The sequence below is a fragment of the Pithys albifrons genome, chromosome 14, assembly GCF_047495875.1.
Source record: "Pithys albifrons albifrons isolate INPA30051 chromosome 14, PitAlb_v1, whole genome shotgun sequence".
NCBI lineage: Eukaryota > Metazoa > Chordata > Aves > Passeriformes > Thamnophilidae > Pithys > Pithys albifrons.
This window is the reverse complement of record NC_092471.1, coordinates 18012795-18037287: the sequence shown is the minus strand read 5'-3', so window position 1 is coordinate 18037287 and position 24493 is coordinate 18012795. Positions and strand designations below refer to the sequence as shown.

Here is a 24493-nt window from a genome sequence, read left to right as displayed (position 1 = left end):
TCTGTTCTGTTCTCTTATGCTGATGTGTGAAGACATGTGCTGTCTTCTTCCTGTCCTGTCACTTGTCACTGTACCAGCAGTGCTCCCAACCACTCTCAACATGAAGAGCACAAACTATGGTTCATGCTCATCCATGTTATCCCCAAATTCATCAGCATCAATGATTCTTAGCCGTGCACTACGTTTATTGTAGAATATCAACATAGGAATCAAACAAGCACAGCAGCTTTTGTGTGCTGGTGTCTATAAATGCCTCCTTCTCTTTGACTTAATCATTCAGTGCTCAGTAGCACTGATCTTACTGCTAATAGGGTTAAATATGAGTGGAAAAAATAGTTCTGGTTAGCCTCAGGGAATGTCCTGGAATGTGATTCTTATTCTTCCTAGTTGTTTTTTTGGGGGGCTGAAAGAAAAAAAACCCTGAATTCTGGTCTTGAGAGGAGGGAGGAATTATTGTCATAGTTCTCATTGTCTTTCTTTTCTCTGTCCTTCTACCCCAGAGTTATCAGACAAAATGCATCACAATATGACTATAAATCACCAATTCCATATAGATTATCCCAAAGATCATTAGCCATCTTTAAAATCTACACAGGGAACTGCAAAATTCTTTAACTGGAGCTACCTGAAAATTCCAGTGGGGCTTTTGAACCCCATGACTGGTGCTCTGTTCACAGGTTTGCTCTCATCTGTGGAATGTGTCTACATTAAATGCTTTGCTTGTTTATTTTCCTGCAGTGTCACCACTGCTCTGTTGCTGTTGAAAGTGTTAAAAAAAGCCTTGGCTGTTAATGTGTGTTATTTGGAGGCAAAGAAATGTTTGAGCAGCATCAGTTTTGTGGCTGAAATACAGTTCAGTCACTATTATTTAATCATTATTGTTACTAGGATAATGGTGTCAAACTAAAAGAGGCCTTGAGATTGCAAACTTGTCTGCTGATTCTGTGGTTAAGTAGAATTAATGCAGGCTAGACGTGGAATTTCCAACCAGCAACACCTAAATGGAAGCCCTGCTTGTAAAGGGAGCTCAAGGAGGTCATTAATGCTTTGATGGAACTGGGAAGGAACAAGTTTCTTCCAAAAGACCTGGATTCTGCAGGGATCTTCCCAATGCCTTCTCACTAGTGCTGCTGGAAAGTGAGGATACCCTTGCCTGGCAACTCACAGCCCAGAGCTCCCTGTGCCATGGGCAGAAGGGCAGGGGGGGATTCTGCCCCTTTTACCCCTCAGGTGAGACCCACCTGCAGAGCTGCCCCAGCCCTGGGGAACAACAGAAAAGTATGTGGAGCTGCTGGAGAGTCCTGAGGAGGCCACAGAGATGCTCCAAGGGCTGGAGCCCTTCTTCTCTGGAGCCAGGCTGGGAGAGCTGGGATGGGTCACTTGGACAAGAGGAGGCTCCAGGGAGACCTGAGAGCCCCTTCCAGTGCCTAAAGGAGGGGGTCCAGGAGAGCTGGAGAGGGACTTGGGACAAAGCCTGGAGGGACAGGACAAGGGGAATGGCTTCCCAGTGCCAGAGTGCAGGGATAAATGGGATATTGGGAAGGAATTCCTGGCTGTAATGATGGGCAGACCCTGGCACAGGGTGCCCAGAGAAGCTGTGGCTGCCCCATCCCTGAAAGTGTCCAAGGCCAGGTTGGACAGGGCTTGGAGCAGTTTGGGCTGGTGAAGTGTGTCCCTGTCCAGGACAGGGGGTGGAGCTGGATGAGCCTTAAGGTCCCTCCCCATCCAAACCATTCCCTGATTCTATGATGATTCATAGATGCTGGAGGAGCTTTATTTGCTTTAAATTGCTGTTTGTGATAGTCTGACATTTCAGGCTGTTGATGTCAGTTCTGTGTCACCTGCAGGGCTCTTCCACACACAGTTTGCTGCTGAGGCTCTCAGTGTGTTCCCCTGCACTGCTGCACTCAGCTTGGACAGATCAGTTTGAATAATCCTGGAGATGTTATCTTGAGATGCAGAGGCAAACTCTGAGTACTGCCTTTCACAATTATCTCTTTCTCCTTTTTTTCTTTTAAAAGAGAGTATTAGTAGAGCATAACAACAACAAAATGCCTGCCAGTTTTCCTGTTAAATCAGAGTTAGTTTCAAAAGGAAAAGTCAAGACTTTGACTCCCTCCCCTGACAGATTTAAAATGTCATACTTAGGGATGGGAGTTGTGCACAGAAAGCAAAGTCTATGTAGGTCACTTAGTTACCAACCTTCCTGCAGGGCTCGGGATGCAGACAAGGGGATTAACTTATCTCTTGGTACACACCGAGGGTTCTGTCACCACAGCAGCTTCTCAGTCCACTTTGGGGCTTTGCTTCCTGAATAACTCCATGTTTTGTGACCTTGCAGCTATGTGAGATGTGGCTCTCACTTGAAGCCTGTCTTGGTGTCACTTCTGCTGCTCGTGTCACCTGTTCTGCCTCCTTCCTCTCAATGGAGAGAGTGTGGGAATGCTGGATTCAGGGCAGCAGGAAAATGTTCTTCTGGGTCAGTAATGGGCACTGGGGGCATTCTCTGGGCACAGGGCAGTGACACTGAAATCTGCCACCACAAGTGGAGCAGGAGAATGTCTGGACCAGGGATGGAAAGGAGGGAGTATATGAGAGGCAGCAGAAGTAAGACCAACCAATGCAGGGAGCTCCTGCACCTGGGAGAAAATCTGAAACTGTGGTCAGTGTGCAGAGAAAAGGCAAAACTGTTCACAGGTTAACTGTGTGCTGAATTTTCTCTTTTTTGTTTTGTTTTGTTCTTGTTTCAGTAAAATTATAGTCCTTGATAATTTTTATTCTTTTTAAGCTTACTGTTAAACAGGAATTCATATTAAAAAGTACCTTCAGGACTGAGTCGTGCAGCGAGGCTTAAAAATTGCTGTTCTCTTTGCTTGTGTTTCTTCTGGTGTCTGTGGGTGCAGATGAGCAGATGGGTGGGTGTGTGGCAGCACAGAATTCAAGCATTATTAGAAACCAATTCTTCATAAAAGTGCACTTCTGGATGTCAGAAGAACCTTAAAGGAATTAATTAGTCTGGGATTAAGTTGTCACAGACCCCCAAGGGTTTTATGGGTTTGAGCACTGAAATGCTTTTGTTGTGGGTTCCCCCCCCTGCACAATGCTAACTTTTTTATTTTTTTATTAACTCTATGTGCAGCATAAATAAACATGCCCCTGTTTTATTAGTGTTTAAACCCAAAAAGATTTACACTGTTGTACAGGGATTCCACATTGCAAGTGTAAGGAAAGTCACCTGATGGCTGAAATGGTGGTTCTCACTCAAATGTTTATGATCCTACAAAGAAAATTTGGTTTCATTAAATTGCATTTGAAGGTATTGCTGATTCTTATTCATGTGTTTATAAATTATCAGTGTCTTTATCTTCAGTCAATTTGATGCAGCATCTTTTGAGGAGGAGTAAGTTGCTCTGAGATGTACTCAAAAGATACATTTTCCGTGTTCTCCATGGAGCAAAACTCACAGATTCCTGCTTTGCTTGGTTTTAACTGTGGATCTCCCTGTCCTTTATAAACATCAGCTGCATTTCTGGAGAGATGCTGAGTTTCCCTGCAGAATTCCACAGCTCTATCTTGCCTGCTCAGGACTAAATTCATCACAGTGCATTTAGGGGAAGTTTTACTTTCATATTTTTGCAAGGATTTGTGTTGGAGTTATGCCAAGGTGTCCCATGGGACTGGAATGGGAATGGCTGTCAGACAAACACCATGAAATCTGCAGTGCTTGTCTAGGAAAAATGAGTTTAAACCTGGAAAGGAGTAAAACAGACAGTGTGGAGGGATTGTTTAAATTATATTATCAGGCCATCATTCTGTGCTGATGCCCATGAAACACTGTATTGATTTTGGTTTAAGCCTGTGGAAAATCCCCCACAAAGCACTGAATGAAATTGGAAATCCATCCTAACCCACCCATCTGAAGTGTATTTATTTTTATATGCCGATGGGAAGGATAAGAAAAGATGAAGGAGGGAAAGATGGTTTTTAAACAGGATCTTATAAAGAATTCAGGAAATGATCATTGAAGCTTTAGGGGAAAGTATTTTGCAATGTAGTTGCATTTCCTCAAAAAAAAAAAAGTGTCTGGCTGTAGATTGGAGAATCTGTTTGAGGTGTTTCCACAGTGACTTCAATGGACACTGCCTCTAATTTTTCTTCTGGATTGGTCCTCAGAGTTCCCAGATGAAGAGCTCTCTTTAAGTGCTAATTCATTATGGTTTAGCAAGTTGCAGTTCCAGGTAGGAGGAAGCTGAATCTGTATTGGGCAGTTATTGAAAGTCAGCTTATTTAATGTCACAGTATTTAACTACTAATATTTAACCTGAATAATTAGTAGCCTAATTCTTTCAGGTTCTTATCTCCTCCCCTCTTTGGAGCATATTCATAGTGATTTACTGTGCAAGTTCCTGCAGTCCCCATCCAGATTTGTGTTTAATTGCTGTTGTTGCAGCCTCTGGGCCTGACACTGGGCTTGGGTTCACACAGAGAGAGGAGCAGGAATTCTTCTCTTTCCTTGATGCAGTAATTGATGGGTTTGTTTTGCTGATTTATGCCTGACAGAAATTCCTGAATCATTTGATGAGGAACTTGATGCTCTCAGGTCTTTTTGCACCAGGAAGATAAAGAGGATGAGCCAGCAGCTGAGCTCTGAGCAGGACAACAGGGGCAAGGCAAGGGAGCTGCAGAGTGAAGCCCCAGCGAGGGAAACTGGGACAGGAGATTGGAGCTGTATTGTTCCCAGTGGGCTGATGAACAGAATCCTCCTGGAAAACACCAGGGAGACTGTGAAACAGGTACTGCTGGGGAGAAAAATGTACATTTTGGCTAAACCACTGAGTAAAAGTGTCCTAGTTCAGCAGGTGGGACCAGTTTATCACTGTGTGGGTGTGACCAAAGCTGTGTATTCCACACCCTCTACTCATTTCCCATGAACTGTTATCAATGGACCATTTGCAGCAGCTGCCCAGGGCACACCTGACCCCTCAGGCTGGGAGCTGGGTGTGAAAGACACCTGTGAGATAAGAGCTGTGATAACTCCCCTCCAGGAAGTCATTAGCACCTTCACACCCACCTGAGGGGTCATGTCTGCTCATGGGCCGTCAATGATTCCAAATCCCCCCTGACTCCCAGAGTGAGATCACTCATTGTGTAATTCCCCGCCTTGGGGGAGGTACTGGGTGCTCCCACCTGGACCTGAGGGGATATAGTCTTGGGAGTCTGGGGACTTGGAGGACCAGAACCTGGACAGGAGGAGACCACTACCGGACTGTGACATCATTTGCACCAACAGGTTTCTCACTTCCTTTCCCTTTGGGGAACCACGTGGGGCTCAGCACAGGGGCCAACAAACCCCACTGTGTTTGTGTCCCCGGGGGCTGGGTTACACTGTTGGGTTTGGGGGTTAAAACCAATTTTTGTTTGTGCCATTGCATTTATTGTCTTTTTTTTAATTAAATTGTAACTGATTTATAATCTTTTTTGTGTTGGGTTTGTTTCTCCTGCTGGTTTACCTTTAAACCAGCACAAAGAGCCACAATGCAGGGATCAAATCAGGCCTCTGAAAGAGGTTTGGAGTTAATATCCCAAGATTTACCTTTTTCAGGCACTGCTGCAGAACTGTTGCTAGTAAATAATCAAATCATCATAGAATACTGTCTGGTGATAAAATAATGATTTGTGTGACTGAGCAAGTCTGGGATCACCAGTTATTGCACACACAGCAAGCCCTGGATCAACTGAAGAAAAAAGTCTTGTCTTCTGGTTATGTTTGCATCAGTTACTTACCAAATTATGCTGCATATTATTTGCTGGGAAATGTTTGTGACTCTGAGATTAGAAGATTCCAAAGGCTCTGCTCCCAGCTTTCTTGGATATTAGGGAATATTAAGAATTAAATCAGATTCAGTAAAATCTTGGTGACCTCAGTCCCTTGATTAACAAACATCTGTATCATCTTTCCCCAATTCCAAGTGCTTTTCTTTTCCACCAGCCCAGGGGTTTTTCTCACCACAGGACAGGTTTTTTCCCCACAGCTCCTCCCCTCAGCTCTGCACTTAAGAGTAACACTTGAAATTCAGTTCTAGTGTGAAGATTTTTTTTCTGTTTAAATTGTTTCGAAATTTCATCAATCTGCCTTTTTTTCATTGCATTATTGTTAACCTACCTTCCAGACTTTGTAGACTTTTTTACTGCTTCTTTATTTGTCTGTCTGGGGTTGAGCTGGCAAAATGGCAGCTGCCCCATACAGAGTCAGAGTTCTTTCCTCCTGCCAAGGAAAGGGAGAAAACCCCCCAACTTCTGGACACTTAAAACTTGAACTTCACTTGTTGTATACTTATACAGAACAGAGAAAATGAAAAGGAGACTACAATGTAACACACACACAAGTTAGAAATAACAAACAGTAACTCCCCACTCCTCATCCAACACAAATCCCACTATTCTAGCTGCAAATCACCCAAGAGAACTCAGTCCCCTAAGGAACAGACCCAAATGGAGAGAAGACGAAGACTAAATATTTTACCTTCCTAAGATACCATAGCAGCAAGCAATGATGGGGCCTGGCCCAGGGAAACAACATCCTATGTCTGTCCCAGACGAGCAGCCATGAGGAACTGAGAGAACTCCTCCTGCTCTACTGTATTTATATGTCAGTTTGCATCTTCTGGTATGGAATATTCCTTTGGTTGCTTAAGTCAGGTGACACCTGTCCCTCTGCTGAACTGAGGCCTAACTAAAACTACCACATTCTCTTATAGTGTGGTAATATATTTTCTAAGGAAGGTGACTGCTCTGTCTGTTTGCTTCTGTGTTTAATTGCTTACAATAACATTTTTATGCAGAGCAGGTCAAGGAAGAAGACAACAGAGAGGCTTGAGAGGTGACTTGGTAGGATTGAATGCACTGATTTTGTAGCAACTGACTGTGTTTCTGTAGCCAGATGGAATCAGTGTGAATGCAATCAGATAAACCCATTTATATTTTATAAAAGCACCATCACTGGGAGTTGTGTAATGCTATTAAATACACTTCAGATTTCATGGTGGCTGAACTAGCACAGGAATTATTAAATAGCACTGTTTATCTCCCAAAGAGAACTGTAGGATTTTGTTTGTGTTCTGACTCAGGGCTGCATATTTGGACTAATTGCTTCAGAGTTTATTTGCCTCTTAGAATTTGTGAACATAATCATGACCTCTGTGGGTGTTATTCAAGGCCTCATGAACACTGTCAGCACAGGGACAAGCAGTTAGAGAGGGTGGAATTATTGCTGACTATGAGATGTTTTGCAGCTGCCTAAAAAGCCAGTTTTTGTCTCTAGATGGTACCTCCATCTGCACTTTCATTGATTGTTCTTAAGGGGTGGGACACACTGGGGCAGCCATTGCTCATTTCACCAAACTCTCCTCTTCCAGGTGACAGAAGCTCAAATCCACAAGTCTTCAGCATGCCCTGACTGCCAGAAGAAGGAAGCAGAGCTGGCCAAGATTGCCTTTCTCCGTCAAAAAAAGACTCTTATGGAAAGTGCTTTGATGCAAGAGAAACTGGAAGAACAGATTTACTCCAGAGTAAGCAAATACTGTTAAAAAAAAAGTGGTGGTACATTTTATAGGTACTGTAGATCAAGGGTCTCTAAGTCAGATTTCCCCTGATTGATGGCACTGAGATCAGAGTGACCTGAATGCAGGGCAAGGCAAAATAGGGTTTGGCTCCATATCACTAATAAAATGCTTTGGGACCAACATACTGATCAAGTCATGTCAGCCTTCCTGAGTTATAGAAGCTGAAGGTGATTCCCAGGATGTCCTGAAATTGGTTCTTGGTCCCTCTTGGTTATTTCTCCACAGTTCACTTTCTGGTGGGCTGTCCAAGACAAAATGGTAAATACATGATGTGATAGCAGGTAACTGTGCCCAGACTGGTCCTCCTTGCTCATCCTTTGGTGTAAGAATCTTGGAATAGGACCCTGATGCCTTCTGGATACCCTGAGATTTCTTCTTGGGCAAACTGTTTCCTTTCTGTGCCAGTGTCACAAAAGTTGAAGCTTTATTGTTGGGAAGGGCCTCTAGAGCACATGGTAGGCCATGCAGCTGAAAGGTGCAGAATTCCTTGGGTCTTCTGTGGCTGCTCCTCAGGGTGGTCTTCCTGAAGGAAGAACTCTTCTGCCCCTCCCTGAAAGGGAGTCAGATTGAAGGCACGTTGTTCCTGAGCAGGGAATGAGCTTCCAGAAGCTTTCCTTCTCTTTTCATGCTTCTGAGCAGGGTGGGAATTTGTGCTGTACCATACTCTCTTTTCCCCCAATAAATCCAGTCTCCTGAGTTTTGACTCCCTCAATCCATACCTGAAATTTAATGACTTCAGTGTCAAGCTTCACTTCTTTGCTCTTTGCTTCTTTCCCTGCTTCCCTCAAAGTCCAGCTGCTTTTCCCTCTCCCTTCTTAGGGAAGAAACCTGCTTTGTGGGGGCAGGTCACTGGCCATGCAGCTCCACAGAGTTTTAAACTAGGACACTTTACCACCCCACCAAAGGGTGCTGGTGAGTGCTGCCAACCCAGCTGCTTTGGAGGGACTGGATGTAGCTGCCAGAGGTAGATCTATGGCACAGAACATGAGAAATGCCAGGAATCCAAACCCAATTAATTTCCATGTTTCCCTTCTATTTCAGGACGTGCTTACCATTCTAGAAGAAGCATTCAGAAGCTTCCCCAGACCTTCAGAGGATCCCAGTGACTTATGGCAAAGGCTGAAAGACCAGAAAGTGTAAGGCCTGAAAGTGGCAAACATGACTCAATGACATAAAGAACTGGGAGAGTTGCACATGGAATACCAACCATTATGGATATAACTTGCTCTGGCAGTGATGAATTGGGTGGTGATTTAATACTCCTGCAGGTGGAACCAGATATGCCCAGTGTGTTGTGTCAGGGTTGGGAGTCAGCTCTCATTCTTCCTAAATGCAAATGTAACACACTGTAATCCATCTCGATGCATTTTTCAAATTACAGAAGCCAACAGTTTGTATTATTAATCTGGCAAGCAGTAAGTGGTGGTGGTGGTGGTGGGATTGCTGTGGGATTTCAGGGCAGCTCACAGCTGCTTCCATCCGTAAGAAAAATAAATGATTCCGTTTGTCGGAGCAGGGAGGTGTAATTACTGCATTTCAGCTCAATCTTTGCCCACTGTCTCATGTGAAATTGCAAGTGAGGGCCCCAGGTGGAGGAGGGAAAAAAGCAGGTTGCAAAGTAACTATAGAAAGCAGTAAAACGAAATGGGGTATTTATAAAGTGAAATAATGAGGCTATAACAGAAATTAATCAGCAAGACTCCGGATGCCAATGGGACGAGAAATTATAATAAATTAATCCTGGGATCTATACAGGAGAGGTGTCCAGGGGAATAAAAACAACATGGATGAAAATTGGAATAAGGTGCTAAATAATATTTTTGACTGGTTTTTTTTGGATATCCTTTGGAATTCGTGGTAATTTTCTGTAGTTCTTCAAGATGACAAAGCTGCAGTCTTTGAAAGAATATATCTGGGGCTTGGTGCACATCCCAGTAAAATGGCTTTGTGCTGGGAATCCTAGTGAGTTAGACAAGGAAATCATCTTCATTGTGGCCTCAAAAGCCTTATACTGATTTGTGAGCATGACTGCAGCCCAGCTTTGTGATCAGTGCTGACAGAAAGAGCTCCTCTCATCTCTCCTGCTGCTCCTTGTGGTCTTGGGTGAGTCACAGAGTTACTGACTCCCATCACTCTCCAGCTTCCTGACTTTCTGCACATTTAGATCTTTGGAAATCTTCAAGGGATATCCTTATCTATGAACTCTCCCTGACCTTTTGTTGCAAAGCAAAGAGGATTAAATCTTCCTGTTGCCTTTATTTTTGGGGCAGGAAAACACGTTGTTGAAATTGGGTTTGTATTTTATCCCCATGTAGTTGTTGCCTTTTGTGCACTCTGTGTTTATAAGAGTGCTTGAGGGCTGCTTAGCCTCTTGTTTTCACTTCCCACAAACCAGTGGAAGACCTGAAGAGAAGTGCTGGATATGGCAGTAGATGTTGGCAAAGTTTTGCCTTTTAGTGCTTAAAAAACCTGCTGGGAATGTTGATGCTGAGTGGGTCAAGCCCCAAGTGAACACACAGCACAGCCCTCAGTTATTCAATGTGGATTGTTCTTGCTGCTTCCTCAGCTGCTTGTTCTGGTTTCTTGCAGAAACAGTCCATCAGAAATACTCCCCTAAGCTTGGCTTTCCCTTTGGACTGTTGCTGCAGGTTATGTTGCTACCTGGGTAATGAGTAAACTCTGCTTGTTTCTTCCACTTACTCTGTAATCCTTAGGAATGTTTAAATCCCTCCATCCTCCTGCCTTCCAGTCTCCCAAACCTTTTCTTTGTAGATGCTCCACCTCTGTTCTTTATATCCTTTGGTCTGCACTCCCTGTTTCTCCTGAGCCTTTGGAATTCTTTGATCTGCAAACATGAGGCAAAAGACACCCAGAACCCAGGTGGAGTCTCACAAGGGCTGGCAGGTGAAGGAGCTGAATCCTTTAAAATATAATTTGGGTTTGGTTTTTTTTAAGGTTTCATCCCTCACAAAACTCACAAAATGTGAGTTCCAGGAGCCTTAAAAATAATCCATATATTTTGGTATTTTTCTTTTCAGTACACAGAGGCTTTGTAGTGACACCACAATATTTCTTTGCAGCTCCTGTGGAGCCTTTATGTAAATGCATTGAACTGTGAGTTATTTGGGTTAGGTGTCTGACAATATTTGTCTGCAGAGCAGTTTTTCTGCTCACACACAGTGACTGCACAGTTCTCATTTGTTTGTATAAATGTTACAAACACAACTCAGGTACCTCCTGTGGAAATCAAAGCATGTTTTGCTGCTCTCTCTTGAATGCATTTCCTGCTGCTCACTACAGTTGTTTCATTTTTTCATTGGGAATGACACCAAGATCTGAGTGTTTGTCTCCTGTTTTCTTGTAGCAGCTCCCAGGGATGTACTGTGGGATGAATGATCCAGGCCTCTAAATAATTTATTTTATAATCCTGCAGTTTTGGAGGCTGGAGATCCAACCTCTCTGACAGGGAGGATGTGGGAAAGAGCGTGGATCATCTCTTTTCCTTTGTTGCCTTACAGGAGCTCCCCCCCAGCAGCAGATTTTTCTTCTGATCTCAAGAAACACTCTAAAACTCTGATCAAGGGATATTGATTCATCTGTTGCCTTGGTTGTGCTTGCTGGGGTATAAAAGGAGCTGGTGGCTCAAGGGGGATTCATATGGAAAGCAGCTGTGGCTCAGAAACAAATCAATCTGCCTGGTGGAAGTGCTTTGGAGCTCTGACTTCCTGCCTTTCATGCCACACAGAGTTGCATTATTTAATCTTCTGAATGATTGGTGATGATGTAGAGTTTACTGCTGTGAACTTTGTGCAAACAGAGGAGGTTTATCATCTGTAGCTGGTTTACATTATGTGTATGCTGATAACCACTTTTGTGATGTTATGCTTTATAACTGACCCTTTGGATAAAATTATATTCTTCAAATTAAAATTGGTTTCCTGGACTGCAGCAAGGGAATTTTCACTCCCATTTGTCCTTGCTTTTGGTATGAAAAAAATTAACCTGGCTGCAAGGCACAGTCATTACTTGGTCTCATTCCTGTCCATCTCTTGGGCCATGAAAGAGAAAAGAGACCAAAAGACACCTAGTTTGGTGAAGTTTCTAATTCTGCTCTGCAAAATGTTGTTTGCACAGCACAGCCAGTGAACAGCTTGGAGTCCCTAAATTGCTTTGTTCTAGTACCTACCATTTAGTAATTTTAGAGACCAGTGTACCATGAGTTAAAAAGTCATACATTAAACTAAGCTAGACATTTCCATAGGATGAAATGGTAAAGATCCAAGATTTTGCAGAGTTGAAGCCAAGGTTTTACAAGTTTTACAGGTCATGTCATCAAATAAAGAAAAGCCAAAGTCCAACAGTGATGAAGACACTTCAAGACCACCCTGAGGGATGAAGTCAGGAGACCACTACCCAAATTTGAAGCCAAAAGGAAAGCTCTGCCCAAGATTCTGCCTAGTCATTAATATGGAAATTAGAAGCTGTTAACTATGAACTTAAGACTATAAATGACTCATTTTCCACAAACAAGTTAGGCAAGTTTTTGCCCAGTATGAACTGGCTGTGCCTCCAACGTTGTCAGTAAATCCCTTTGCTGCTAAAAAAAAACAACCCCTTCTCTTAGCAGTTCTTTTTACAGCGTTTTCGCTCATCAGGCCACCTCCTTGTATCTCCTCTAGGATAAACTTCCATCTCAATTCCAGTAGGCCTCTGGCACAGCTCTGGATGGGAATGAAGGTTTAGTGTAATCAGCTTGCCCGGATCTGAGCTGGGAACAAAGATAAACATATTCGAAGATGAACTGGGCTAGTGGAAGGTGTCCTTGCCCATGGCAGGGGGTTGGAACTGGATGAGCTTTGAGGTCCCTCCCAACCCAAACCATCCTGGGATTCTGTGATACTTGAATAATGATTTCCAGCTATTGAGGAAACATGTGGTCCCAGGGGTCCAGTGTAGGATCATAGAACAGTATGGGTTGGGAGGGACCTTAAAGCTCATCTAGTCCCACCCCTTGAAGTGGACAGGGACAACTTCCACTAGCCCAGGTTGCTCCAAGTCCCATCCAACCTGGCCTTGGGCACTTCCAGGGATGTAGGTCCTGTTCCAAAGCTGAAAGGACACACAAATGTTTCCCTGGAGCCTTCTCCTCTCCTCTCCAGACTGGACAATCCCAACTCTCTCACCCTTTCCTCGTGGGAGAGCTGCTCCAGCCCTCCAACCATCTTCCTGACCTCCTTACGTTAATCTTGAACCTTTTCTCTGAACTTTTACTCAAAGCTGAAGCACTTCAGGCCCCCCCTGGGCTCACTCACTGCCCTTTCATAAATCCATCTGCACTCCTTGGGTTGGGCTGTGGGGGCAGTCAGGTATTTCTCTGTTTACCATAGCCTGTTTGATCAGCTTCCAAGAAGAGGAGCTGAACCCATTTACTCATACTGGGAGCTTGACAAAAAAGTCAGGCTGGTGGCACTGAGGATGAGGTTTTGCTGCTGGAAGGGACGGTGTTCAGCAGAATTGTCGCTGACACAGCACCCAGCTCTTCCTCAGCAAACCCCTGAGCTGCAGTTCTCCCAAACCATCCATAGATCCTTCAGCAAGGGCTGGAGTGCTTCCAGCCCTGTGTTTTTTGAAGCATTTTCACATTCTTCAACGTGTGATTTTATTACCCTTTGGTTTGGTTTCTGCAGGATGTGTTTTTATTGTCTGCCCTCAGTGAGAACTCAGCAGACAGTGTGTGCAGAGCACTGCCTGCACCAGGGCTGCTCCTCTGAATGCCCCTGGCTTTAAAACATGGGCTGTAATCTGGCCAAAAATACTCATAAATACTACATATGCATTGTTTCCATGCAACTAACTGTGTCTTTCTCCTCCACAGCTGATTCTGGAGATCTTTGGCTGTGCTAACAGGATGGGAGAGGCTGGGAGATGAGTGAGGGTGGTTCCCTCCTGGCAATAAGATACAAAATCCTCTTCCAGCTTTCAAATTACCTGTAGAATTGAGCAGGGTAATTTAAAAAACCCAAACATCTTCCAGCTTCTGGGTATGGATATTCACTGCTTGTTTATTCATTTCTTTATTTTGTAATAAAATAGTACTGTTCTCACAGACTGGTGTGTATGACCCATAAATACCTTTGTAAAATATATCTGTAGCATGGAACAGAATCTGTAGAGTACTCTGTGGAAATTAATATTTTAAGTTGATAGCACTTTCAGAACATTTACATCCCTCACCCTGACATTTTTAAATAGAACATTTTTTGCCTACAGAAGCAAGTTTACAGCATCATCACAGCATTATAGCTTGTTTAAAAATACCTACAGCATCACTGGCAATGCAAGCAAGCGAGATCCTTGAGCAGGGGGCTTGGGGGGAACTTTGCATGGTTTCTACTTTGTAAAACAATGACATATATTAATATTACAGCCATCACTTTGTTAGAAAATATTACTTCTATAGGCTACTCACAATAGATCTGTTGTTTCTCTGTGGCATTGATATTACAGGCTATGAAAATAGAAACACACTGTTGTATCCTTGGTTTAAAAATAATCAGAAGTTAAATAGTTACTTGAAAAATGAGTGGTAGGCTTGCTCTTCCCTTGGGAAGTTGGGTTCCACCAGTGCTGAGTGTCCTTAATCCACCTGTGGCTGCAATGCCATGAGCACCTTGGAGCACTGAACGCTGCACAAAGAATATCCTGACTTAAATTTCAGGCTTGGTCCTGCTTGGAGTGTCTTTGAAGACATGAGCAGTTCCTCAAGAACAGGCTGGCAGGACCAGGCTGCTGTTGAGCATCTGGGGATCTGATTTACTCAAGGCTCCAGTTGGATTTCATCCCCTTCAGCCCGTGATTAGGTCAGTGTAAGAAAACACAACTCCACTGGTTTGTATCAGTTGGTTTGCATTGACCAAATCATGACCTTTTACCTTTCAGTGGATTTTTGAAAGGGACTGAGCAACAGCTTTGAATTTACTATTTTAGTACAACAGAGAATAATGGTTAGAATTAGGCAGGACCTCAAAGCCCATCCAGTCCCACCCATGCCATGGGCAGAGACACTTTCCACCAGCTCAGGTCTCTTCAAGCCCTGTCCAACCTGGCCTTGGACACTCCCAGGGATGGGGAAGCCACAGCTTCTCTGCCCAACCTGTGCCAGGGCCTCCCATAGTAAAGAGTCATTGATAGAGGTTGCCCAGACAGGTTGTGGAGAGATTAAAATGACAAAAGAGATTAAAAATACACGATTGTGTTGGGTTTACTCCACACAAATGAGACTAAATATATATATATGTATATATATATGCATAATAAAGCTGTAGGAAATCTCCAAACGGCTAACAACTCTTAGAAATGAGATAAAATGAGGATGCATTTGCTTGGAAATTTCACAGTTGCAGTTCTTTCATTATATTCATCTCCAGGTAATTCAAGAGTTCTTCACGGTGGATCCCTTTTTCCCTTTTTTATGAAACAGGTACAGGTGTGCTTTGGCAAATGCTCTTTTCATGGTCTTTCTGGTACTCCTCCTGTGCTTTCTGCAGTATTTTCCCTCTCAGTTTCCACTTGTGAAAGCAGTAGGTGAGTAGGGATGTCACGACCAAGGAGAAGATGATGGTCAGCACGACAACCAGCGCGATGGTGGACGACAGGGACCCCTCCAGCTGCTCACCTTCAGCGTCTCTGCTGGTGTTGAGTTTAGCAAAGTTTTCATAGTCTGGCGAGGCCAAAAGAGCAGGTCCAGGAACCTCCTTGAACTTGGGCCTCATTGGGATCCAGTGGCTGTCCTCAGTATTCCCAAAGAAGTCAGAACTAGGATTCCCTTGCCACCTGTGTCACCCAGGGGACACTTTTCTGCTCGGCCTCTCCAGGCATGGGTGGGGCTCAGGAATGGTCTTGCTTTACTCAGCCAGGGGGTTCACAATATGTTCACAGAGTCAGAAAGAACTGTGGATTTTAAAGGAAGTTTGAAAATCAGGTTTTACTGTAATTGAGGTGTTTGTAAAGTTCCCCAAGTTCCCAGCACAGCTCCTCTGTATCCCACGTGTAGAGCTCAGCAATGTGTTTTCTTCATCAAGGGGCAGGAGGAAGCTCAGCCTTGCGTCAGTTTGGGATTCTTTGTGTTCTAGAAGAGATAATTGGAGAAAATCAAATCAATTTTCCATGACATTGTGGTGGCAGAGCTTATCATCAGCCTTCAAGCACTGCAACGAGTGTACTTTATATTTTAGGAGTTGTTTCAGTGAAAAGGGTTTTTTTTTCTCCTCCCAGGTATTCCCAAAAGAGAGTGAAATCTAAGACACGTTCTGTGACTGAGGGCAGGCTTGGTTTTGCTCACAGCACACACATCAACCAAATCAGCTGCAAACAGGAGCTCTCACATTAACAAAGGGGTTTCATTTCCCCTTCTCTTTGATATCTTCTCTGAGACTGGGCTTGTCTGGAGAGAGTTTGGGGTGTTTGTCCTCCTTATCCTGGACTTGGGGAGGTGCCTTCCCTGTCTGCAAATCTGGAGTGTGGAAAAGGGCCCTGGGTGAAAAACGACACAGGATTATTGAAGAGCTCCCCTACAGGCACTGAGCTGTAATCTAAAATTTAAAACCCCTACTCTTTCTGAATTCTGATGGAATTTCAAACACATTTAAGTCATTTGGCTTTGATATGTGCTGTGTGTGACAAATCCAAAAAATTTACTCAACTGAGCAATTCTCAGGAGCTGCTGTGCCCTCCCCCTGATCCAAATCCCATTTCAGAGTTAAATGTGAGGAGGATCAAGGCTGGGCTGCTCTTCATTCCTGCTTCCACTCAGGACTTGGCTCCAGGATATTTTACTCTGAGGAGCTCTAAGCAGGTTCAGGGCTATTTATTTCAATCAACAGCCTGTTCTAAACCCCCTCCACCCTCCTCCCAAATGCTTGGAGGGCAAAATTAGGTTTCAGAGATCTTGGAGGGTAATTGTTCAGAGATGCTCTGTTTGATGGGCTGCAGTTGTAACTCACCCTCTTTATAGAAATGTGAGGTTCATCCCACTCAGGCTAGCAGAGAACTGAGGGTCTCTCTTGCTAATTAACAGCACATTCTTGGTAGCAATAACGACTGTTTATGTAGATTAGCATTCTGTTGATGGTAAAGGATGTAAATAGCAGTTCTTGCCAGTTTGGAACAATATGTTCACAGACTCAGAAAGAACTGTGGGGTTTAAAGCAAGTTGGAAAATCAGATTTTACTGTAATTGAGGGGTTTCTAAATCTGATTGAAAGTTCATTTCACATGAGGGACCAAGTGCAACGTAGCACATCCTTGATGGATGTCTACATGTTGCACTGCTGGCAAGTCATAGATCAGGAGGGGATGACAACAGAATATTTTAGTGCTACTTGGCTACATATTCAACATCTTTCTCAAGTAGCCTAAAGGAAGAAACTGCAATAAAGGAACCTCAGAAGCTGAGAAATGCCCCTGTGATTTATGGAGCAGCCAAGTGTCTTCTGCCCACATGGAAGTCCATGAGCATGGAATGTCTCAATGTGAAGAGAAATCAGATGGTGTCATACTTGCCTGAACCTGTGTCTCATATCATCTGTATCCACAGCCCTCAGGTTCCTGTGGGGAAAGTAAAATATAAAGGGTCAGAAGTCATTAGGCAGCTGGAACTGGACTGGACTGCTCAGGAGGTGCAGGGATGTCATTTGTAACTCCATCTCCATCAGTTCAGGGATGTGGATTTTCAAAAACAGAACAGGAATGCTTTGAAAATCTTACATCTGCAAAGTACTGCTTGTGCTCCAGCTGCCTTTTGGGGTAGGAGGCTGCTTTTGGGGAGGAATCCCTTCCAAACCATGTCTGAGTGTTGTGTTGGTGGCTCTGCTGCAGATCCTGCCTAGCTGTGACCAAACCTCAGCAGTGCCACCACCACTTGCTGCTCTGCCTGTGCTTCCTGAGGGCAAAGAGTGCTCCCTTCTGCTGCTTGGGCATGGATGTGATGCCTTGGATTGCAAATCCCTGTGAAGCAAGACACACTTAAGACAAATTAATGGAGAAAGATATAGGGTTTTATTAGAAGAAGCTTCCACGTTTAAACCGAGGGGGTTTGACCCTCAGGTCAGGAAGTTACAAGGTTTATATACCTGCTTTTAACATCCAATCAGAATTCTCATTTCTTTTTAATGCCCACCCAAAAGTTCTGCCAATGTACCCCCTTCATCCCGGGGAGGGGGGGCAGTTGGGCCTTCTCCTGTTGTTTGTCTTTGTTATCTTGCAGGTGTCTGCTGAAAAACAGCTCAGCCTTGACAAGGTCTGCCAGCTCATGAGAAAGGCACTTTAATATTCACACTTAAGATCAGAGCAACTCAGCAGGGACTATATAATTCTAAAACCTTCTAAAATTACATTAAATTCTTAGACATCAGATGAGTGAGCCAGGATGGCAAAAAGGGTGAGAGAAAACTCCAAAACTGCCGACTGTGCCTGGAGGGACCCACCTCCTGTGTCTGCCACACAGGAAGGAAGTTTTGTGGGAGAACTCCTGCTTTTTCCTGGGAATCAACATGCCTGGGTGTCACTTGGAAGTGATGGGGGCAGAAGAGTGGACGAGGAGCTCCTGACACAAGTCCAGCATGGAAAGGAATCCTGCAGGGACAGTGACTGCAGGGCTGGAGAGGAACCGTGGGAAGTTCAGCCAGGGGATGTGCAAAGAGAAGGAGACTTTGCATTAAAAAAAAGAACCTCAAAGTGTTCTTCCTTGCCTGGGCTCTAATTTAATTCAAAGAGCAGAGAATAAACAATTCTCCCATTGTTTTGTTGGTTTTGTGTGAGTCATAATTTTTTGGTGTATTTGGCCTGAGCATTGCAAACATGCAAACCAGGATTTCAGGCCTGTGCACATTTAATTCCCATTAACATTTAGTAAAATACTTTAGAAAGATTCAGGTATTGACAAAAATGATGGGAGTGAATTGTGTGTGTGTGTCTGAAAATACTGATTTGCCAGAATAAACTTTCTGTCAAAGCCCATTAGAATATGTGGAAGTTATATTTTTAAACCTTTTAATGAAATAGTGGTGTTGGATATTTATATAAGCTCAGGCTCTTGGTGTAGCACATCCTTTCCCAGGGATGGACTTTCTCACCCTGGCTCTGTTTCCATGTCTTTTTGTCTTAGCAAGATATAAAGTTCAACTCAGTATAAGGCAGGGAGGACGAAATCTGCTCCTTGGTTTGTAATATCCTTAGTACAGGGATTGTCTTTCCTTTTATTCTCCAGGCTTGACCTCTGTGCCTCTGAGTGCTCCAGCAAGGAAAGAGAAACAGATTTTTCAGGGGGTTTTGTAGTTTTTGAGGGTGGAAAGTAAGAGTGGGTTGGATGCAATTTATGTGGGAGGAACAAAGCAAATTACAGCAACAAAAATCAGTGTCTTAAGGATTAATTCTGGTTATTGACATCTGTCAAATCCTGAATTACTGAAAGGAGATAAAAATGTTCATCAACACCTTTTTGATCTCACTGAGATTCCTCCCTTTCCATAAGGGCAAGCTTTGCCAGAACCTTGGTACTAATGATGTTATCAGTGTTACATCAAAGAGAGTAACAGCATTTGCATTGTAGCCCTAAAATAAACAAATAAAAACCTCAAAATACCCTGTGAGAGACCAGACCGACATGAAATTTTAGTTGGACGTGGTTTGGGGGTTTTATATTGTTGGGATGACTCTGCTTTGTGATTCTGTGTTCAAAGGAAGGCCTGAGTTTGGTGCATGTCTGGGATCTTCAGCTTCATCAGCAGGATGAAGGCCAGGAATCACACAGGAGCTCCTGCAGGTCCTTGTTCTACTGGGAAGCTGATTGTAAATGCCTGACCTTGGCTGACTCAGACCTCCTTGGCCCTCCTGGTGCTGATGATTAAGGATGTTTGAGAAGGTCCATAGAGGTTGATAAGGACATATCAACCAGCAGCAAGTGAGGAAAAGGTCCAATACTCTTCTCAAAGGAACAGAAAAAACATCTTTCCAAAGTAAAGGTGACTGACCTGAAAATATAAAAAAATCTCTTTGATATCAGTAGCAGGAGAATCTTGGTTTCTGTCCCATGTTCATGTCCCTACATTCACTGTGCCAATGCTGAATTACTTCTACCATTTATATAACCCTAAATATATATTGATTTTTTAATATAGTCCCAGGCTTTCTTTCTTTTTGCCTTCAGTCTTCTTGTAAATCTCCCTGCTGCCTTTCAAATTGTCTCTTCCATTTTAATTGCTCTAGAGGAGAATGTGGCTCCTTTCCTGAAATTTGCATCCTTTTGATGTGCAAACATTTGGACAAAGGGTCTCCATCGTCTTGCTGGAAACCTCAGATGTAAATGGCTCTTCCTTCCCCAGAGCTGTGCAGCAAGACATCAGCTTAGGCACTTGTACTGCAGATAAAAGGCAGAGTGGGAGCAAATGGGAGTGGGGGCAAGGAAGAGGGAACGGAGGAGGAAGGAACGGCAGACGCAGAAAAGGCTTTGGAAAACACACAAGGAGGTTTTCAGCCTTGCTGCATCTTCTGGAAACCCATGTGTAAGAACAAAGGGCCAGCGTTTAGGAGTATTTTAAATATGTACCTCTTTATACAGAAGTGTTTATCTTTGGCTTCTTGAAGTACTTTTGGAAATCTTAAGGTTTCAAGGTGCTCAGCTTTCAGCCAGGCTTCCTCCTCCTTTGTAGGATCTGTATCTTTGGGGTCTGGGATGTTCCCCTTTAGGGATATTTGTAGTGTCACCACATTTGTAGGTGTTAAGTGCCATAAATTTATCTGGAAGGTCCTCAAATCAAACAAACCTCTTTATCCTTTTTCTTTAATATTGTTAATCTCAAAACAAAAGAGGAAAAAATTATCTGTATTAGATTTTTACACATGGTCAGCCTTGGAAATGGAATTTGCATAAGCCCCTTGTGATTACCTCCAGTGCTGTAACTGGCAGCTTAGATAAAGGTTTAAGCAAGTCAATTAATCTTTTAATTAAGTGTACAAAATTCCAGCCCTGGTCTCTCACTTTAGACCAGTTTTATCCAGGAGTACAAGAAAATTCTGCTCTTAGCAGTTGTTCACCTGTTCCATCTTTGTTATACCTGAGGTTTTCTTATGCAAGAAGACGAAAAGGCTGCAGGTTTTGGAAGCACTTGTGGTAACTCCTTCCAGTGTTGGCCAGACCTGTGAACCAAGGAAAGTTCAGTTCCTACCAAAGGAACTCTGTCTGGTGGGATCCTGATGCTCCTTGAAGCTGCTCTGGGCTTGGATAACTCAGGGATTCTTTGGTGGATGAGAAAACCAAGTAATTTTAGGGCAGAACCTGATCCCATCTCCAGTCTGCCTTGAAAGATGCTGAGCAAAGCAGCTTCCATGATTTAGCTGGAAGTTGTAGGACCTGCCACTTCTTAGGAATCTGGTTTTGGGTTCCAGCAGAGCTCTTGGAGCCAGAAACAGAAGGTAGTGCTTTCCTGGATATTCAGTTTACAGAGGAGCCACATGGAGCTAATTCTGGTTTTAAGGCTTTAACTCTAATTAATTAATCCCTGAAGCATGGATTAATTGAAGCAACAGCTGTGCTGTGTTTAGATTCAGGCTCTCTCTGAAGGTGATACTCATCCCACTGGTTTTACTGGTGACTTCTGGTAGTATAAGATGTTAATTTAGTATAACTGTGATTTGATTATCAGAGCAGCTTTTTAGGTGTGATTACAGCCTGCCTGGAAGTGCCTGTTTTGGCAGATCTTTGAGCTCTACAAAGCCCAGATCCTTATGGAAGTTGCTCCTGCTTTTTACCAGGAACAAACTGCATGTGAGTCAGGTTTTAAAGTGACACCTGATGGATACTCTCCCTAACCCAGTGTCACTAAAAGGTGCCTGTGATTCATGTTTTAGCCTTCTTGTCTATCTAATGGGCAAAGTTTATTATTCTGAGCAGTGAAATCCTTGGATGACATTTCTAGGGTAGCTTTTATTAAGTGCTCCCCATAGGTGTGTGGACTGAGCTTTAGACATGGACAGAAACATGTGAGGGAGAGACAATGAGGCCTATTCCTTTCACAGGCTTATATTTAGGAAAGGCTTTGGCTTTTTTTAGCTTTGAAACTTGGAAAACAGTGCTGGATCAAAGTGCTACTCTCTAAGTAGTTCTTTCATGGTGTTCACTTCAAAATAGGCTTCACTGCCTCTTAAAAACTCTGATGAGACTGTTTTCCTCAAAACAGCACCACCATCCTTCTTTTTGGAGGGAGGATTTTCCTGATAAGCCGTTCCTGCTAAAGGCTTAGATCATCAGCTAAAAAATGTGCCCTGTGAAATGGGGATTCTTTTTCCCTTTGAATTTTGTTTTTCTTTTCTATTTCAGTTCATACTTATTTTTGATGCTGTTCCTCCCTTCCAAAATCAGAGGCAGTTACATCCTGTGATTACAGGGGTGACCTGGGAATTTTCTCCTTGGTCTCTATTTCAAATGTTATTCTGTGAAAATACGAGCCCTGGTGCTTAAACCTGCTCAGGGATTTTTCCCCCTTTGCCTGTGTCTAGGCTCAGTTTGCACCAATGCTCTGGGTTATATTCTGGAGCCAGAACAAGGACTTAGCAGTGCAGATAGAGGTGGATGTTTAATTGTTCCCTTGAGTTAGGGGGTAAATGAAAACTGAAAGCTGTTTAGAGCTGAATTCAAATGAACAAACCCAAAACCTAAGAACAAAAATGTTCTTTTTCCTATATTTTCATTTTCTGTGCAGGTGAAGGAGGGTTCTGATTCTGGGCTGATTGTGATGGGGATGTGCACATTAGATCGGTTTTTATGTCCCCCTCCTTATTTCATCTCTATTTCATCTCTCCTTTCCCTATTTCTCCTTCCCTTCCATATGGATGGGAGGCTCTGCAGCCTTTCTCTTGGGTCTAAAATCTGCCAAGATTAAAACTCCTGCAGGGATAACTTTTTTTTTTTTTTAATATACCAAAGAGCAAAAGATATTTTAAACATTCAAGTTTTCATCCAACTCATTTAAAAAGAAAACTCTCCTTCCTGCCACTGTGGCTGTTCCTGATGAAGAGGCACAATCTAAGACTGCCATATATTCAGCACTCAGGGAATTTCACCTTCCAAATTGCACAAAGAAAATAATAATGGGAGAGTGGGAGGGAGCAGGGGCTGAGAGGGGGAGTGATGAATGTCACTTTAGAGGTAGCTCCTACATGTCTAAACATTTCTGGAATACGATCCCATTTCTATTCCCACAACACGGATTGGGAATAGTCTGTGTGTGATTTGGGAGTTGTAGGTGAGCAAGAAGCACCTTCCCTCCTTCTCACTGCCCTCCTCTCCCCGGCTGAAGCCCAGGAACCTGGGACTGGTGTGGCTGAACTGGTGTACAAGGAACTGGTCCCAGCACTGAGGCTGAAAGAGTAGGCGAGGGGACAGAAGGGAATTAAGATCTCCAGCATTCGGTGCTTACAGCAGAGACTTTCCTTTTAGCTCCAAATCACATTCCAAATGGGAAAAGTTCTGTGAAAATGCCTTTCAGATCAGCTAACGTGTCAGAGTCACCACGCAGATGCCAGAGTGGATGGGATGGGGTGGGATGGGATGGAGGGGTGAAAGGTTCATTCAAGCACAGGGAGCAGGACAAGGTGTGGGATGGAGGGGAAGGACGGAGGGGTCTCTGGAGCCATGGTGGGCATGGAGAGGAGGATGCACAACACAGGAGAGGAGGGGGAAGGGATGTTACAGGGTGCTCAGCACACCTTTGTGCTGGGAGAGGATGATGGACCTCTTTGGGAAGGGAGTGTGGAAAGCTCTGGCATCCAGGGGAGGAGGGTCACACCTTGGACTAGAGCAGGACACCCAGCGGGAACCACAAATGGCCCTGGGCCGGGCTGCGGGGCAGCAGGGTGAGCAGGGGAACCCTGGACCCTGCTCAGGGATCCTGCCAGTGTGGCACACTGGGGCGGTGCCCTGCCAGCCTTGCACATGGGTATCACACTGCTGTGCCATGGCAGCCTGCACGCTGGTACTGTGCTGTGCCGTGCCAGCCTCTCAAACTGTGTATCATGGTGCCATGCCATGCCAACCTGCAGCCTAGCACCATGCTGCCTGGTGCCATGCCGTGCCAGTCCTGTACACAGATATCACAGTGCCGTGCCAGTCCTGCACGCTGGTATCGTACCATGCAGTGCCATGCCATGTCAGTCTGTACACTGGTACAGTGCCATGCCAGCCTGGCACGGGGCTATCGCTGTGCAGAGCCGTGCCATGCCAGCCTATACACTGGTACCGTGCCGTGTTAGCCGCGCACGTCAGAGCCAGCCGTGCCCTGCCAGTCCCTGTTACGCTCGGGGTTGTGCCAGCGCCGTGTGCCGGGTCCTCGCCGTGTGCTCGGCCGGAGGGCTGCAGGGGCTGGAGCAGCACCGCAGGATGCAGCGGAGCATCCCCCGCGCTCTGCCCGTGCCCGGCCCGGGCGGCCCCTCTGCCGCAGGCGCTGCCCGTCCCCGCGCCGGGAAAACGGGCTTTGCTGGGAATCAGCGCATCGGGCAGATCCCTTGGGAAAGGCGCTCGGCGGGGAAGGGAACAAGCCTTTTGGACGAGTCCATTTAGAAAATTGCCCTCGCTGCCCCCTCCCAGCTCTGTCTCCCAGTGAGCCGCCGGCTCCACACAAAGGATCCATCCATCGCATCCACGCACACTCACCTGCTCCGGCCACATCCTGCGCGACTCACCGGGTCCTTCCCAGGGGCCAGCGGGCCGGGCAAGCTCCCAGCCTGGAGCCCCAAAGCCCCGGCGGCGGCGGCTCTCCCGGTGCGGGGCCGGCGCTGCGGATGCGGAGGGTGGACCAGCTCCGCACCCCCTCAGCAGC

At 44.7% G+C, this 24493-nt stretch overlaps 1 protein-coding gene and 1 long non-coding RNA gene across 2 annotated transcripts in view; one reads left to right on the top strand and one right to left on the bottom strand.

The window, feature by feature from the left end:
• Positions 1-13730, top strand: part of C14H8orf48 (chromosome 14 C8orf48 homolog) — a 17805-nt gene extending 4075 nt beyond the window's left edge. Inside the window, exons 4-7 of the mRNA XM_071569518.1 lie at positions 4561-4793; positions 7416-7568; positions 8664-8758; positions 13498-13730. Of these exons, the coding sequence (XP_071425619.1) occupies positions 4561-4793; positions 7416-7568; positions 8664-8758; positions 13498-13501 (485 nt within the window). The 3' untranslated portion in view covers positions 13502-13730. The remainder of the gene's footprint in view (positions 1-4560; positions 4794-7415; positions 7569-8663; positions 8759-13497) is intronic.
• On the bottom strand, positions 13664-24493 carry LOC139678588 (uncharacterized). The gene is made up of 3 exons (XR_011699052.1): positions 24328-24493; positions 17184-17228; positions 13664-15750 (listed from the first exon to the last, which is right to left on the bottom strand). It is a non-coding gene; the product is annotated as an uncharacterized lncRNA (long non-coding RNA).